General features: G+C 33.2%; 1 protein-coding gene across 1 annotated transcript in view; it reads right to left on the reverse strand.

Annotated features, from left to right (window-relative positions):
* Window positions 1-317: 317 nt before the first annotated feature.
* Window positions 318-18,666, reverse strand: part of ADAM2 (ADAM metallopeptidase domain 2) — a 151,009-nt gene continuing 132,660 nt past the window's right edge. The window contains exons 17-21 of the mRNA XM_070499715.1: window positions 7,357-7,434; window positions 7,004-7,145; window positions 2,445-2,604; window positions 1,029-1,092; window positions 318-625 (exon numbers count right to left, since the gene is read on the reverse strand). Of these exons, the coding sequence (XP_070355816.1) occupies window positions 1,059-1,092; window positions 2,445-2,604; window positions 7,004-7,145; window positions 7,357-7,434 (414 nt within the window). The 3' untranslated portion in view covers window positions 318-625; window positions 1,029-1,058. The remainder of the gene's footprint in view (window positions 626-1,028; window positions 1,093-2,444; window positions 2,605-7,003; window positions 7,146-7,356; window positions 7,435-18,666) is intronic.

The following is an 18,666-nucleotide window of genomic DNA, read 5'->3' on the forward strand; positions in this document are numbered from 1 at the left end:
TAACAGATTGGTATTATTATAGCTTCCTCTTAGATTGACCCTTTGCATTATGACATATCCTTCTTTACCTCTATTAATGCTTTCCATGTTAGTCTATCAAGCTTTCTTTTGTACAAAGTTTTTGTATAGTTCCATCGTATATATTTTTCCATCCTCTACTTTGAACTTTTATATAACTGAAATTGTGTCTTTTGTAAGCAGCACATATTTGAGAATTCTTTCCAAATCTTAGGATCATTGTCTTTTGATTGGTTATGAACCATCAGATTATAACACAACTGTGCACCATCTCAATTTAAAATATGACAGTGACCGTTAATCATGACATTGCATTTATTATAACATTTCCTTATCTGATGCCTACTGATTAACAGAGTTAGTATGAGATAACTTTAAAAATAAGAGATATGTAATATAAAAACTCATAAACATGCATTTCTTACAAATAGTTTTTGTGGACTTATGTGTATATATAAATATGTTATGTTATATTACATTATATTAGAAAACTTCTATCTTTTCTGGTCAGCTCAAAACCATAATATGCAAGTTTTGAAGCCCAGGCAATCAGGCAATGCATGTATTTTTTATTTTCCATTTTTCCTGTCCATCGAAGAGAATTACTCTGGAGGAATAAATAAAGGAGAAAAAGTCACCTAGATGACCAATCAAGTTAAAAATTATGGCTAATTCAACAAACAGTATGAGGGTAGTCTTATTACAAAGTAGAGTTATATCATGTAATTTATTTTTAACCAACATTTTGAATACACAAATGCTAAAGGATTAAAAATTATTAGAAAAAATTTAAAAGATACTGCAAGAAATTTTTTAAATGACAAATTGAAATGTCATTTCTAGTTTACTGTGTCTATGATATATAGCTTACAATTTTGAAAAATATTCTCCAATTTAATTTTTATTATATGCAGTTATATATCACCATTTAATATGTATTTATATTTATCTAATGCAAAAATTTTGCTTCTCTGTCTCTCCTGCTTGTTCTTAAAATATTTGATACTCACTGTGATATCATGGATTCTCTGTTTTCCAGGCTATTCTTTGGGTTCACTCTCACTTTCAAGTTGCCTACATGTTTAAAAATAAAAATAATCACTTAAAATTATATTTTCTTCAAGATTGGTCTATAAAACTCTGCACTATCTACTAGTATTGAAACAGTTTGAATTCTTACATGAGATCTGGGAGCAGCCACTACTTGAGAATATCTTACCATTTATAACTGGTATATATAAATCTCAACTGGTAATCAAGACTAACATGAGAAAAAACACAGTAATATAAATTTACCTGAAAATGTACTCAGATAGCTTTAAACTTTTTTTTGCCATTCATCTTCTGCTTTTTACTAATTTTACTAGCTACTTTTTCTCCTAAAGATATTTGACAGCAGTTTTCCCACAATAAAGTCATCTAATACAAGAAAATCCCTTTAATATGTTTCAGTATTAACTGGATTGTGTTAAATATTTTATACACTGCATATTATTTCAGCAATTTTACATAAACTTTTCAAAATATTTCCAGAAAATGTATTCCATTTTAATTTACATTATTTTATCAACAAAATATTTTGATAAAATTCAATTCATTTTAAGTAAAGGCAGAAATTATTTTATAGCAGTTTCTCTGAAGAGAAGTAAACCAATTTTAATATTTTCATTCTTTTCATTTGTTTGTGAGGAGGATTGGCCCTGAGCTAACATCTGTGCCAGTATTCCTCTATTTTATATGGGATGCCACCACAGTGTGGCTTGATGAGCAGTGCTAGGTCTGTGCCCAGGATCCGAACTGCTAACCCTGGGCTGCCCAAGCAGAGTGCATGAACTTAACCACTACACCACCAGGCCAGCCCCTAATATTTTTATTCTTGATGCATATTTTCAGATATTTCTAAAGTCTTTTTAATGGAAAATCATTTGTATTATTTTTTCTGTAGATTAGCTATGGCTATAATCTGAACTATTATATATTAATTTTTAAACTTTTCCACCTCTGGCTGCCTCTCTCTCAATGCTAATTACTCTCCCAGATTTTCCTGCTACCTTTTAATAAAATAACATATGCAAAATTTTTTGAAATATAAAAATATTAAAAAGTAAAGTAATATTTAATATGCATTTAATAATTAGGATCAAATAATAAAAGGAGGTAGATAAACATTAACTAGAAATCATTTCCACTTAATTTTACCCTGAACAGAGTACAAGTTGTTATAAAATTAAAATTGCTGACCTTTTAAAAAATTCTGTTTATTATTCATTATATTAATCATTAATATATTAAGTACTAAATTTCCATATAAAGGTAAGAATTAGATCTAAATTATTACTGGTTACATTATCATGATGTTATTTATTAATGTTATATGTATGCCAAGAAATTATAAAAGTAAAGAATCAAATATGAAATCAATATACTCATCGCTTGTATATTCCTCAGTTCTCCATTTTTTTCTTTGGAAATAAACTTTTACCAGTGTAGCGATCAGTACACAAAGAACAATGAAAAAAGGAATGAGTAAGAAAAATGGCCATCTCATAGGTTTGGAATGGTAAGTACTCTTAATAAAGCGCCTTTCTAGGAGAGAAAACATGAGTGATTTTAAAGCAATTACCAGGAATATAGCTAAGACATTTCTATATTTTAATATGACTATTGGAATAAAAATTTAAACAATTTAATAATTTTATCATTTTCACATCTTTATATAAGGTAGATAAGTTGACAGCATAAGTGCCCGAAGAGAGTCCTCTCTTAACATAATAGTCCTATCCCCTACTTTTTTATTGAGAACTTTCTATTCCATAAGTTTCTTTCCAGAACTATCTAATAATGTAGATGAAAAGAATTAAACTGTGATCCCTGTAAGAACTGAATTTTTTCGCAATACTCTTTTAGTAAGAAATACCGTATAAATAATAAAATTTTAATGTAGTCCAAATTATCTTTTCTTTTATTGCATTCATATGTATTTTCATGTTTTATCTAACAAATTATTGCTTATTCCAAGGTCATGTAGTAATCTCCCTATGTTTCTTTCAGGAAGATATGTAGTTTTAGCTTCTACATTTAGACTCATGATCTATTCCATATGAATTGTTAAGTAAGTTGAGACTTTGAGGTTCATTTGGTCTTTGTGGATATCCAGTTGTTACAGTACAATGTTTTGAACTGACTTTCCTTCTCCATGGAGCTTTGTATTTTTCTTGAAAAACTGACTAACGAGGAATTAATCAATACATTTCTAACTACTCTAATCCTTTTCATTGATCTATTCATATATCTTTTGCCAATGCCACAGTCTTGATTACTGCAACTATTACTAAATCTATACTACACTAAATTTCATATGAGGCAAACAGACTAAGTTGTCCTTCTTTGTTCTGCTTTTTCAGGGTTGTTTGGCTATTCTAAGCACTCTTGTGTGTATTTTAGAATCAAATTGTTACTATATAAATAATTGCATGCTTTAAGAATTGAGTTTTTTAATCTATAGATTTAATTTGGCGAGAACTGACATCTTAGCAATAACAAACTTTTCCATAGGTGAACATGGCATATTTCTCCATTTATTTGTATGTTTAACATCTATCTGCATTTTTTGTTTTAGTTTCAGTGTAAAGGTCTTGCATATTTTTTGTTAAATTTATTGAAATATTTTATATTTTGATAGTATCGTAAATAGTACTGATTTTAAGTAGATTTCCATTTACTGCTGCTATTATATAACAATACTACTGACCTGTGCATGTTGTTTCCTTTGACCTCTCAAAAGATATTTATTATTTGTAGTAGTATTTCTGTAGATTCCGTAGGATTTTCTATGTAATTAATCATATCATCTACAGTCTTATTTCACACTTTCTAATCTGTATGCTCCTGATCTCTTCTTCTTTCATTACTGCACTGGCTAGGACTTATGGTAAAATGTTGAATAGACATCATGAGAACAGAGGTTATTGCCTTGCTCCCAATTTTTTTGTGAAAAACAATGTATTTCATCATAAGATATATTAGCTATGTTTTTTGTTGATGCTTTTTATCAGATGATTACTACTTCTGTCAGTCGTTTGCTGCTTTATTAAAATTTCCTAATGTTGAATTTTGTCAAATGATTTTTCTGCATCAAATGAAAAACTAATACCTTAAAAAAATTTTTGATTTGGAGAATTGCACTAATTGACTTTCAAGTGATTTTCAAGTGATAAGAGTCTTGCATTCCTAGGATAAACCCCAATTAGTATGGATTATTATCCTGGTAATATATATAGCTATATAAAATGAGCTAATACTTTGTTGAGAATATTTATATCTAAGTTTGTTAAAGATATTGTTCTTTTGTTAACTTCCTTGTCTGGATTTGGCTTCAGGGTTATGTTTTCCTCATACAATAAGGTGATAGGAGTCCCTCCCAGAACTGTTTTTTAAAGTGGTATTTCTTCCTTCCAAAAATCCGGTGGAATTAACCTCTGAAATCATCTAGACCTTTACTTTTTTTGTTTATTTTTCTTGGTGTTGATTTTAAAAAATCATAAACCCACAGATCAAAGAAGTTTTGAGTTCTGGTTTCTCAGCTATCCCCTTCGATTTGTAATTCCTTTTCTATAAGGAGTAGCTCTTTTTACATATGAGTAGCTTTATCAGCCTGCTTCTTGCCCGTAATTGATTAGGACTAAAAGTGCACACATATTGTCTTGACGTCTTTCAGTCTGAGCTGATATAATTCTTTCAAAAACATGAAGATTTCATATGTATCAAATTAAAATAAACTCCATTAAACAAAGGCCACACACACGAATAGCTTTGACATACAGAAAAAAGGTTTTTTTCTATATGGGATCCTGTGAGGCCTATTTACCCTATTTAAGATTCTTAGTAGCATTATTTTTGGGGAGTTTTTATGAGGCATTCCAATACAATACTTAGAAGCCCTTTCATACAGATGAAGGTGTCTAAGAGTCATCAATTTAACTTTTTATGAGGTTTTAACAAAGAGGTTTTCAGTCACATGCTTGCAAACTTTTATCTGAGATCAAATTTTATTGCTCAATATCTCAAATTAAGCTATTGGTCATTTCCTGCTTTGAGAACATTTTCCTGGAAGAGTCCAAGGATGATAATTAGTTTTATTTTCAAATAAACAAACAAAAATCCTAGCTCTTTTATATTTGCTCTACATTTTACTTAAAAATTGAACTTCTCCTTTAATTTCATTAATTTTTTAATAGATTGTTTTATTTCATTTAATTATTATTGTCTTCTTGTATTTTATCATAAGTAGCTTAAGTCACCTACCAGGAAATCATTACAATCTACCTGGAAATCTTGCCGACCAGAAGCACGAATTCTATTTTCCACATTACCACAGGCAGCAGTGATGCCAAACAATTCACCAGTTCACACTAAATGTCCTCATTTCTCCAACTTCTAATAACATGTTTTAAGGTGTCTTTGAAGTGCTCACCAATAGTTTTCTCAAGACAAATTCAATGTATCCTAAGAGGCTTCAACAGTTTCCTAGAGGTCTTTCAACCTTCCACACACCATCCAATTCCAAAGCTAATGCCACATGTTTTAGATTCGTGTTATATAAATACACCATCTTGATACCAAATTGTTTTGTTTTCTATTATATAGGGAGAGAGAGAGAGAAAGAGAGAGAAAGGTGCGAGAAACTATCCCCAAATTTAGTAACAATAAAATTATTTAATTTTGTAGGTCATGCATTTGGTGGAAGGCTTAGTTGCATGGTTGTTTTTTTCTGTGTCTCATTGTAGCCAAATTTTATAGAGAGCAAATGATTTTCAATAGAATGAGTATTATAATAATGGGAGTTCCAAGAATTAGTATTCTAAAAGACCCAGTGAGAATCTGCAGGAGGACCACAGAAGTCCCAGAAACTTACTTCCATACATGTTATTGATCAATCACATCACTAAGGCCAACCTGGGTTCTAGGAAAAGAGTAGTCTCCTCTGCTCACTGAGGAAATGCCATGTGTGAGTATAGACAGAAGCAACAAATTGCAGTCGATTTGAAGATAAGCTATTACAAGACAACTGTTACTACTAAAATGGAAATAGCATTACATACGTTATAATATTTTTAACAATAATCTATTACCATATGGCCTTAAATATAACATTTCAAGCGCTAGAATGAATGTGGAAATGTTAAGAACGACCTCTGGCTCAACATCTGAGAAAAAACCTGTTTTATCTGTAAATTTAGGTTTTTATATAAAGACAGTCTGGCCCTAAGCATCACTGGATATGCTGGCTTGTTCTAAAATCTATCCCTGCTTTGCACAAAAAATTATGGGAAACTATATTACCCAAGCTCCTTGATCTTCTCTCTTTTAGTTAGATCTGGCCAATGGAAATCACCGGATAAAATTTGGAGGGTCAGAAGAGTGAAAGATCTAGGGTATTTACCCTCCTTCCTCTCCAGCATCTCCAATAAGTGGCTCTGTATATTCTATACCTTTACCTCATGCAAGACAGTACCTCTCCTAGTGGTCTATATCCTAGTATGTAGCCCTGACCATAGTTGTATATCATGTTAGATGGCTCAGATTCTCGTCCTAGTAATACCATCTCCTTTTATTGTCCTTCCAGCCCTAAGAAGTGGTCGTAGATTCCTGTTGTTGCTAATCTCTGGGTTGCTTCACCATTCTCTGATTGGCTTTTATCTCTGCCATTATGTGTTACCAGATGCCTTATATTGAATTCTTTCTGTATGAAGGACTAAGTTGATTTCTATTTTTCTACCTTGGCTCATACTGACATATTTATGTTACCTATGTTATAATATATTATTCTCTGGAAGTAAAACATAAATTAAATAGCCACATATGTTTATTATTTGGTATCCAAACATAATCTAGATATAAATTGGTAAAGTGTTATTTATTTGATTAAATTTAATCAATTAAAATGTTGTTTTAATTATGTTTTGAACTTGATATTAATACTTACCATAAACGCTTCTGGAAGGTTTTTGTGCAGGTGGAAAATTGCCACTGTCAACACTTCCACCAGGCCATGAACCATCTACAGATGTGCAATTTGGTGGTAAAAATGTAGGGTTACAGTGACAGTTTCTTTTATTATTGCATGTCTGAAACCAGGAGAAATATCATTTTATAAGTAGCTAGAAATATTTGTGTTCAAGTTGAATTTTAAAATAATACTTAGGTCAGATAAGAATGGTTTTCTTATATGGTTTATGAGTATATGAGTGTGTGTGTGGACGTATTTAGCTGTGTGTTTGCTCTCCTTGAATCACTGTCAATTACTTCTATTCTTGCCTCAGAGTACTGAGTACTTACACCCTTATTGTTGCATTTTTCATCAGTGCAGTCATAATTCAAGTATGCAGCATCTATACATTCCTTATTCCTGCAAACCTAAAAAGGAAATAGGCTGAAGTAAGTTAACTGAAATGCCATCTGTATTTGGCATTTAACTTAAAATATTTCATATTATATTGACATAAGAGGTATTCATTTAACAATAAATATTAATATTCTAACAATAAGTGATTAATTTACACTGCTATTGTATTTCCAGTACTAGATGAGAAACTGATTATCTGAGAGTAAACAAAACAATAAAGCATCTTCCTTTTTAATACTGGGATAGGAGGTACACACATGAAATAAATAAAAGGAAAGATAAAGCTGTGATAAATGCTACAGAAAAGCATAGTTTTATGAAAGAAAAGAATGAAATACAGGGAATTTACTTAATATGAGAACAGTAGAACTTTCTTATTGAGCCCTGATGTGGAGCAGGACTTAATGAAGCATAGAAATGAAAAAAGAAATACTTATAGGAAAAGAAATAATATTTAAAATGACCCTACAATGAAATATGTTATGAAATTTTTAAAAAATATTGAGTGTAGTTGTTACACAAAAAACAGTTATTCAATTATTAATTACTAAATATTTGAGTCCTACAATATTCCTGGCCCTGAGAACACAGCAGTTAAAAACAAAAATTTCATATTGTAGTAAAATATATAGAAACACACAAACAAGAAAGCTAAATGAGATGTGATAGGAGTTGTTAGGGCGGTATTGTGTAAGGTCTTACAATCTTAATCAGAATGTGAGCCTATAACCTACAAGCAATTGGTTGTATTTAGAGATTTAATTGGAAGATGGAAAGCTGATAAAAGTAGTTTTGGAAAAGAGGATGGAAAGGGCAAGGGAAAATGTAAAGAGACAAATTAGAATGTCATTACAATAGTCCAGGAAAATGGTAACCATAGAGTGAAACTGCATAGTAGTGGTGTAGATGGAAATAAGTGGTTGTATTTGAGATACAGTTAAAAGGTTTAATCCACCTAAGTTTAGGGATGGACTATATATGGAGGATGAAAAGAGAGATGGGTCAATGATATCAAGGTTTCTGGCTTGTCTAACTCTCTGGTGGTGGCACAATTAACTGAGAAAGGGAAAGCTAAGCATAAAGCTTAAACATTTATAAATATTATTTTTTGAGACTTCTTTCAGTTTGTAATATCAAATAATACTATGCTTCAAATTTTCAAAAACGTTTACTACACTCATAGACTCAGAGTGACTGATGATAAACCAAAAAACATGTAATTGGAAATATCATTTTCATCAAAAATATTTCTAAATAATATTGTCAATATTTCTTTGGAATCCTTCCCTCTTGAAAATATATGATCATAATATACTAATTTTTAAAATCAGAGAGTGAATCTGCTCACATAGGTTTTGCTAAACATTACTGAATATGGAAAAATACATTATTAATGGTGTCTGATAATTATGGAAATGCACACCTCTGTTTAAGACTTAGGAGGAAATATAATGATGATAAAAACATGGTCAGGTTATTTTGAGTGTTGTGGTAATAGTATAAAAGTTCTAGCTCTGGATAAAGACTAGTGCTGCTATAGTCAGAAACATGTCTGTTCTGTTAGAATGATGCCTTAACACCTAACTAGAACTAGGGCAGAGAAGTTACATGTATAATTTTCAGAGCTCTTATCCAGAAGGAGATAAACCTGATTCTCATAACCATTAAATAAATTCTTTGAGTCAGAGAAAAAGAAGTTAAGAAGGGATTGTTGGTATTATTGGTATTCTTTTTGTGCAATGGAATTTTTTCTTCTTTAACAGGTGTACTTCTTTAACAGGACTCTAGCTACAAAACCACAGAACTTAACACCACACAGGAATAATATAATATAATATAATATAATATAATATAATATAATATAATATAATGAAAATAATGGTTCTTCACCAAACTGTCTGAAATAGATTTTTTTAATTTATTTTGAGATAAGAAAGATAATGCAGGTTCCTATTCCTGTCACTAGGGTGGAATAAGTTTCTGTAGAAAGTTTCTTAGATGCAGAACCTAAAATGGTGAATAAAAAATGTGTGCATCTATATTTTGAAAAAAACACATGGTTGTACTGGAGAAAAAGCAAAAAATTATTTTTAGGTTCAGAAAATGTGAGACAATGTGATTCCACAAAAGTAATAAAAAACTGGAGCCAGCATTCCTTTAGTGGCTGTCTGTGGCCAAGCATGTAGGATTTAAATGATCATGTGCACCCTACGCCAGTGACAGATTTGGTTTTACCAAATCCTGAAAAAAATACTAGACAGTGACATCAGCAAAATGGTGCACCAGGAAGCACCATGTCCTGTTCTTCCTTGGAGATGTTTTTAAAAATAAGAAGAAGATCTGGCTAAAATAACCTACAGGGGCTCTGGAAGCCAAAGGTCTACAGCAACCAAGCAAATGCCCAATCAAGAAAAAGCTGTATTCAAAATGGTAGAAAAGTTTGTGGCATTTTTGCTCACTCTTGCCCCACTCCTTCCCTTACATGGCAGGGTCTTTGTCTGGAGGAGGGAGATTATATGAAAAATGATGGCTGGAAATGCCCCATATTTAAAGAAAGACATGGATCTGCAAATCCTAGATCAACAATTGCCAAGTAGGATAAACACAAAGAGACTCATACCGAGACACATTATAATCGAACAGTCAAATGTCAAAGAAAAAGACAGAATCTTGAAAGCAGCAAGTGAAAAGTGAATCATCATGCACAAGGGATCCTCAATAAGATTATAGCAGATTATTCAACAGAAGCCTTTGAGGCCAGAAGGCAGTGAGCTGATATATATTTGAAGTGCTGAAAAAAAATAAAATTTACCAACTGAGAATTCTATATCCAGCAAAACTGTCTTTTAAAATTGATAAAGAAATTAAGATATTCCCAGGTTAAAAAACAAACAAAAATGCTGCAGGGGCTTATTACCATGAGGCCTGGCCTACAAAAAATACTAAAAGGAATTTGTCAGTTTGAGTAAAAGTTTCCTAGTCTGTAACTAGAAGTCATATGCAGAAATGAAGATCTCTGATAAAGTTAAGTGGAGGAATATCAAAATGAGTATTATTTTAATTTTGATTTATAACTTCATTTTTAAAATTTCTATGTGGTTTAAAAGGCAAGTGCATAAAAAAACAATTGTAAATCTACATTAATGAATACATAATGTATAAAGATGCAATTTTTGACATCAAAAACAAGTGTGAAGGGCAAAACTGTAAAGAAATGGAGGTTTTGTATGTGCTTCAAGTTTATTTGTTATCAATTCCAAAATAGATTGTTTAAAGATGTACATGTAAACCCCTGGTAACCACAAAGAAAATATCTATAGAATAAACACAAAAGGAAATGAGAAGGAAATCAAAATGTGTTGGAGGTCAACCTGCAAGGAGAGAGAAGGCATCAACTAAACTTAAAACATCAAATAACTTAGAGGAAGTTTGTAATGGAGGTACTGAGGAACAAAAAAAGCTATTCAAAATACAAAATACAAATAATAAAATGATAAAAGCAAGTCCTTCTCTATCAGTAATTACATTAATGTTAATGGAGTAAATTTCCCAGTCAAATGGCATGGATTGGCAGAATGGATAATGGTGCTCAACTATATGCTGAAAGACACTCTCTGCAAGATATCAAGGAAGTTTTACTTGATATCTAATGACACAAATAGGTTGAAAGTAAGAGAGTTGAAAAAGATATTCCATGCAAATAGTAACAAAAGTGAACAGAAATGGCTATAATAATATTGGACAAAATAATTCTTACATCAACTACTATTACAAGAGACAAAAGAGGACATTTTATATTGATAATGGATCAATTCAGGAAGAAAACATGCCACTTATAAGCCCATATGTACCAAACATCAGAGCTCCAAAACATATGAAGCAGACAGAATTCTCAAATTCTTCTAAAAAATCGAACAAGAGCAAACACTTCCAGATGTCCATGAGACCAGTGTTACTCTAATAAAAGAGCCCGACAAAGACATTACAACAAAGGAAATCTACAAATTAATATTGTTAATGGATATTAATGCAAACACATTCATATGTCACTTAACCACACAGATACATTCTGAGAAACACATCATTAGGCAATTCAGTTATTGTGCAAAAAGGATAGTGTGTGCTTATATAAAACTAGATGGTATAGTCTACTACATACCTAGGCTATGTAGTACGAATCTTATGGGACCACTATCATATATGTGGTCCATCATTGACCAAAATGTCATTATGTGGCACATAACCATATATATCCTCAACAAAACACTAGTAAACCAAATTAAGCAGAAGTTTAAAAAGTTCATACAGCATGACCAAGTAGAATTTACTCCTGGGATGCAAGGATGGTTCAACATACAAAAATCTATGAATATAATATGCCGCATGAAAAGAATGAAGGGGAAAAAACATACAGCCCTCTCAATTGATGCAGAAAAAATCATTTTACAAAGTTTGACACCATTTAATGATAAGAACATCCAACAAAGTTGTAGTAGAAGAAAACAACCTCAATGTAATAAAGGCCATCTATAAAAAAGAGACAGCTAAAATCATATATAATGATGAAAACTTAAAGCTTTTCCTCTAAGATCAGGACCAAGAAAAGGATGACTGTTTTCATGACTTCTATTCAACATAGTATTAGAAATGCTATCCAGAGCAAGACAAAGAAATAAAAATTATCCAAATTGGAAATGAAGAAATAAAATTATCTCTGTTCACAGATGACATGATCTTATATGTAGAAAACTATAAATATTACAGACACACACACAATATTAGAACTAATAAAGAAATTCAGCAAAGTTCCAGAATACAAAATCAACACAGAAAAATCAGTTACATTTCTCTACACTAAGGGTGAACATTCTGAAAAGGGAATTAGTTAAATAATTCCATTTACAATAGCATCAAAAAATATTTAGGAATAAACTCAAGTGAAAGACTTCTACACTGAAAACTACAAAACATTGCTGAAAGATATTAAAAATGACACAAACAAATGGAAAGATAACCCATGTTCATGGATTGGAGGACAAACATTGTTAAGATGTCAATACTACCCAAAACAACCTGCAGATTCAACACAATCCTTGTAAAATCCCAATGTTTTCTGAAGAAATAGAAAAAAGTTCATCCTAGAAAATATAGAATCTCATGAGACCATAGGTAGCTAAAATGATCTTAGACAAGAAGGTAAAATTTGGACTCCCACTTACTAATTTCAAACTTACTACAAAGCTACAGTAATAAAAAGTGTGGTATTGATATAAAGACAGACATAGAGACCAGTGGAAAAGAATAAAGAGCCCCAAAATAGTGTCTCTAATATATGGGCAAGTGATTTTCAATAAGGTTGCTACATAAATTCAATGTGGAAAGCACAATCTTTTCAAGAAATAGTGCTTGGAAAATTGAGCATCTATTGAAAAGAATGAATTTGGAACTTTACCTTACACCATATCCAAATATTAACTCAAAATGGATCCTAGACCTAAACATAAGGGCTAAAACTGTAAAACTCCTAAAAGGAAATATAGGGGAAAAGCCTCATGACATTGAATTTCGTAATTATTTCTTGGATATGACACAAAAAGCACAAGCAAAAAAGAAAAAAACATAAATAAATGAGACTTCATCTAAATTAAGAACTTTTGTAACTCAAAGGATGCTATCAATAGAGTTAAAAGCATCTCATGAAATAAGGGAAAATATTTTTGAATCATATATCTGATTAAGGATTAATATCTGGAATACATAAAATTTCCTAAAAACCAACAACAAAAACCAAACTCAATTAAATTTAAAAATTGGAGATGCAGAGAAAGCATTTGACACGATCCGACAGCCATTTATGATAAAAACTCTGAACAAAATGGGGATAGAAGGGAACTACCTCAACATAATAAAGGCCATATACAACAAACCCACAGCCAACATCATACTCAATGGGCAAAAACTGAGCGTGATCCCCTTGAAAATACGAATGAGACAAGGATGCCCTCTATCACCACTCTTATTTAACATAGTACTGGAGGATTTGGCCAGAGAAGTCAGGCAAGAAAAAGGAATAAAAGGAATCCAAATAGGGAGGGAAGAAGGGAAACTCTCGCTGTTTGCAGATGACATGATCTTATATATAGAAAACCCCAAAGAATCCATTGAAAAACTTTTAGAAATAATCAACAACTACAGCAAAGTTGCAGGGTATAAAATCAATTTACACAAATCATTAGCATTTCTATACTGTAATAACGAACTAACAGAAAAAAACTCAAGAACACAATACCATTCACAATTGCAACAAAAAGAATAAAATACCTCAGGGTGAATTTAACTAAGGAAGTGAAAGAACTATACAACGAAAATTACAAGGCTTTTCTGAAAGAAATGGATGACGACATAAAGAGATGGGAAGACATTCCATGTACATGGATTGGAAGAATAAACATAGTTAAAATGTCCATTCTACCTAAAGCAATCTACAGATTCAATGCCATCCCAATCAGAATCCCAATGACATTCTTTACAGAATTAGAACAAAGAATCCTAAAATTTATATGGGGCAACAAAAGACCCCAAACTGCTAAAGCAATCCTGAGAAAAAAACAACAAAACGGAAGGCATCACAATCCCTGACTTCAAAACATACTACAAAGCTATAGTAATCAAAATAGCATGGTACTGGTACACAAACAGGTGCACAGATCAGTGGAACAGAATTGAAAGCCCAGAAATAAAACCACACATCTATGGACAGCCAATCTTCAACAAAGGAGCTGAGGGCATACAATGGAGAAAAGAAAGTCTTTTCAACAAATGGTGCTGGGAAAACTGGAAAGCCACATGTAAAAGAATGAAAATTGATCATTCTTTCTCACCATTTACCAAAATAAACTCAAAATGGATCAAAGACCTAAAGGTGAGACCTGAAACCATAAGGCTTCTAGAAGAAAATGTAGGCAGCACATTCTTTGACATCAGTATTAAAAGGATCTTTTCGGACACCATGTCTTCTCAGACAAGGGAAACAATAGAAAGAATAAACAAATGGGACTTCATCAGACTAAAGAGCTTCTTCAAGGCAAATGAAAACAGGATTGAAACAAAAAAACAACCCACAAACTGGGAAAAAATATTTGCACGTCATACATCTGGCAAAGGCTTAATATCCATAATATATAAAGAACTCACACAACTCAGCAACAAAAAATCAAACAACCCAATCAAAAAACGGGCAGGAGACATGAAGAGACATTTCTCCAAAGAAGATATACTGATGGCCAATAGGCACATGAAAAGATGCTCATCATCGCTGATCATCAGGGAAATGCAAATCAAAACTACACTAAGATATCACCTTACACCCATTAGAATGACAAAAATAACTAAAACTAATAGTAACAAATGTTCAAGATGTTGTGGAGAAAAAGGAGCCCTCATACACTGCTGCTGGGAGTGCAAACTGGTGCAGCCACTATGGAAAACAGTATGGAGATTCCTCAAAAAATTAAAAATAGAACTACCATACGACCCAGCTATCCCACTACTGGGTATCTATCCAAAGAGCTTGAAGTCAGCAATTCCAAAAGCCCCATGAACCCCAATGTTCATTGAAACATTATTTACAATAGCCAAAATGTGGAAGCAACCTAAATGCCTATCAACAAATGACTGGATAAAGAAGATATGGTATATATATACAATGGAATACTACTCAGCTGTAAAAAACAACAAAATCGTCCCATTCGAAACAACATGGATGGACCTTGAGGGAATTATCTTAAGTGAAATAAGCCAGATAGAGAAGGACAATCTCTGTATGACTTCACTCATATTAGGAATTTAAAAATGTAGACAAAGAGAACAGATTAGTGACAACCAGGGGAATGGTGGGGTGGGGGGTGGACACAAAGGGTGAAGGGGTGCATCTATAACATGACTGACAAACAATAATGTACAACTAAAATTTCACAAGATTGTAACCTATCATTAACTCAATAAAAATTTTTAAAAAATAACTAGTTTACAGAAAAAAAATTTTTTTAATTGGGCAAAGGATGTGAATAGACGTTTCTCCAAAGAAGATATGCAAATTTCTAGTAAGCATATGGAGATGTGTTCAATATCACTAATCATCAGAGAAGTAAAATTCAAAATGATAATGAGGAACCACTTCACAGCCATTAGAATGGCTATTATGAAAGAATGGAAAAGAACAAATTTTGGTGAGGATGTGGAGAAACTGTAACATTTATGCATTGATGATAAGAATGTAGAGTGCAGGCAGAGCAAAATGGCAGGGTGAGCTGACCCGGGATTCTCTCCCCTCCAAAATACAACAAAAGATTGGAAGAACTGAATTTCAGAGAATAAACATAATGCCAGCTCATTAGAGACCTACAATACCAAGAAGGCGGAGATCATAAACCTAGCTTTACCCCTTCGGAGGCGCTGGAACGGTAGGAGAGAACATCGCTCCCTCCCCTAGAGTCTGCGTTAGCTGTGGCGCGGGTCGGGAAGGAGCGGGGGAAGGCCCGCGCGACCGGGGGATCATCCAGGACTCCTGCCGCTGGTTCAGTGGAGACCCGCTGACGGGGGGGGGGGGAAGCTTCCGTCCATGGGGACCCTATAAATCAAGGGCCTTGGGAGACCAGAGAACAGAACTGATGTGAACCCAGACCGGCGCGTGTGAGTAACAGCCCCTCCCCGCCAGCAAAGCCAGTGGGCGCAGCCATCTTGCCCCAAGGCGGAGAGCTAACACGCCGCTCTCAACCCCCACCTAGTGGCGACAGGCTGTAACTGCAACTGAATTCTACCACCATGAGAAAAAACCGCTCCTCTACCATCCAGCAATTTATAAAAGCCCCAGACCAGAAGGAAAACAATAAAAACACAGAATTAAGTCCTGAGGACTTGGAAGTAGGTAAACTAAGTGATAATGAATTCAGAGCAGCTATAATCAAAAAACTCAATGAGGTAGAGAGAAAGATAGAGAAACAAGCCGAGTTCTGGAGTTACTTCACAAAAGAGATTGAAATCATAAAGAAGAATCAAACAGAATTACTTGAGATGAAAAACACAATGGACCAGATAAAACAGAATATGGATTCCCTGAATGCCTGTATAGACAACATAGAGGAGAAAATCAGCATAATCGAGGACAGACAGGCTGAATGGCGCCAGACAGAGGAAGAAAGAGAACTAAGAATTTTAAAAAATGAGGAAAATCTCCGAGAGATAATGGATTCAATGAGGAGTAAGAACATAAGGATCATAGGAATTCCCAAGAATATGGAAAAGGAAAATGGAGCAGAAAGTGTGCTTAACGAAATTATTGAAGAGAACTTCCCAAATCTAGGGTTCAGCGGAGAAATGTGTGTAGAGGAGGGTTTTAGATCTCCTAGATTTGTCAATGTAAAAAGACCCACCGCAAGGCACATAATAGTAAAGTTGGCAAATAGGAATGATAAGGAAAGAATACTCAGGGAAGTAAGGAAAAAAAAGAGAATAACCTATAAAGGAGCCCCTATCAGACTGTCAGCGGATTTCTCTACAGAAACCCTACAAGCTAGGAGAGAATGGAGTGATATATTCAAAGCTTTAAAGGATAAAAACCTTCAGCCAAGAATACTCTATCCAGCAAGAATTTCCTTCAGATATGAGGGAGAAATTAAATCTTTTCCAGACAAACAAAAGTTAAGGGAATTTGTAACTAAAAGCCCTCCATTACAAGAAATCCTCAAGAAGGCTCTCATACTTGAAAAAAGAAAAAAGGGAGAAAGGGGACACAATCCACAGACTAGGGAGACCGATGGATAGAACCAGAACAGGATAGCAAATATTCAACTATAGCATTAGGGTAAAAATAAGGAAACTACCAAAACAAGGACGATCTTAGCACTCTAACTACAAATTAATAAGACGAGTTGGAATAAAAAATGAAAATAATTATTTAGGAGGGGAAGAGCAAAGGGTCTAAATCAGTATTGGTCTGGTAAGTAAGAGACCACTAGAGAATAGACTATATTATACACGAGATTCTAAATACAAACTTCAAGGTAGACACTAAAATAAAGTACAGAACAGAGTCACAAATCATAGATAGCGAAAAATCTAAGAAACCCAGCATAAGAAATTGCAGTATTAAATGGGTAGTCTAAAGCACACAGGAAAAGAAACACAGAAAAACAAGATAATGAGCGACAGATTGACAGCATTAAGTCCACATGCATCAATAATCACTCTCAATGTGAACGGATTGAACTCTCCAATAAAAGGACACAGAGTGGCAAAATGGATTAAAGAACAAGATCCAACAATTTGTTGCCTCCAGGAAACACACCTCAGCCCCAAGGACAAACACAGACTCAGGGTGAAGGGGTGGAGGACAATACTTCAAGCAAATAGCAAGGAAAAAAAGGCAGGTGTTGCAATTCTCATATCAGACCAAGTGGATTTCAAAATAAGACAGGTAAAGAGAGACACAGAGGGACAATATATAATGATCAAAGGGACACTTCATCAAGAAGAAATAACGCTTATAAGTATCTATGCACCCAACACAGGAGCACCAAGATTCATAAAGCAACTATTAACAGACCTAAAGGAAGATGGTAAAAACAACACAATAATAGTAGGGGACCTCAACACCCCACTCACATCAATGGACAGATCATCCAGACAGAAAATCAACAAGGAAATAGTGGAGCTGAATGAAAAACTAAAACAATTGGACTTAATAGACATATATAGATCACTCCACCCTGAAGGAGCTGAATACACATTCTTCTCAAGTGCACATGGAACATTCTCTAGGATAGACCATATGTTAGGAAACAAGGCAAGCATCTACAAATTTAAAAAAAGTGAAATAATAACAAGCATCTTCTCAGATCATAGTGCTATAAGGCTAGAAATTAATTAAAGAAAAAAGCTGAGAAAGGCACAAAGATGTGGAGACTAAACAACACACTACTGAACAAGCAATGGATCATTGAAGAAATTAAAGAAGAAATAAAAAAATACCTGGAAACAAATGAAAATGATAGCATGCCATACCAACTCATATGGGATACAGAAAAAGCTGTATTAAGAGGAAAATTCATCGCAATACAGGCACATCTTAACAAACAAGAAAAATCCCAAATAAGCAACCTTAAAGCACACCTAACTGAACTAGAGAAAAAAGAACAAATGAAGCCCAAAGTCAGCAGAAGGAGAGAAATAATAAAAATCACAGC

The sequence above is a fragment of the Equus asinus genome, chromosome 27 (assembly GCF_041296235.1).
Source record: "Equus asinus isolate D_3611 breed Donkey chromosome 27, EquAss-T2T_v2, whole genome shotgun sequence".
Taxonomy (NCBI): domain Eukaryota; kingdom Metazoa; phylum Chordata; class Mammalia; order Perissodactyla; family Equidae; genus Equus; species Equus asinus.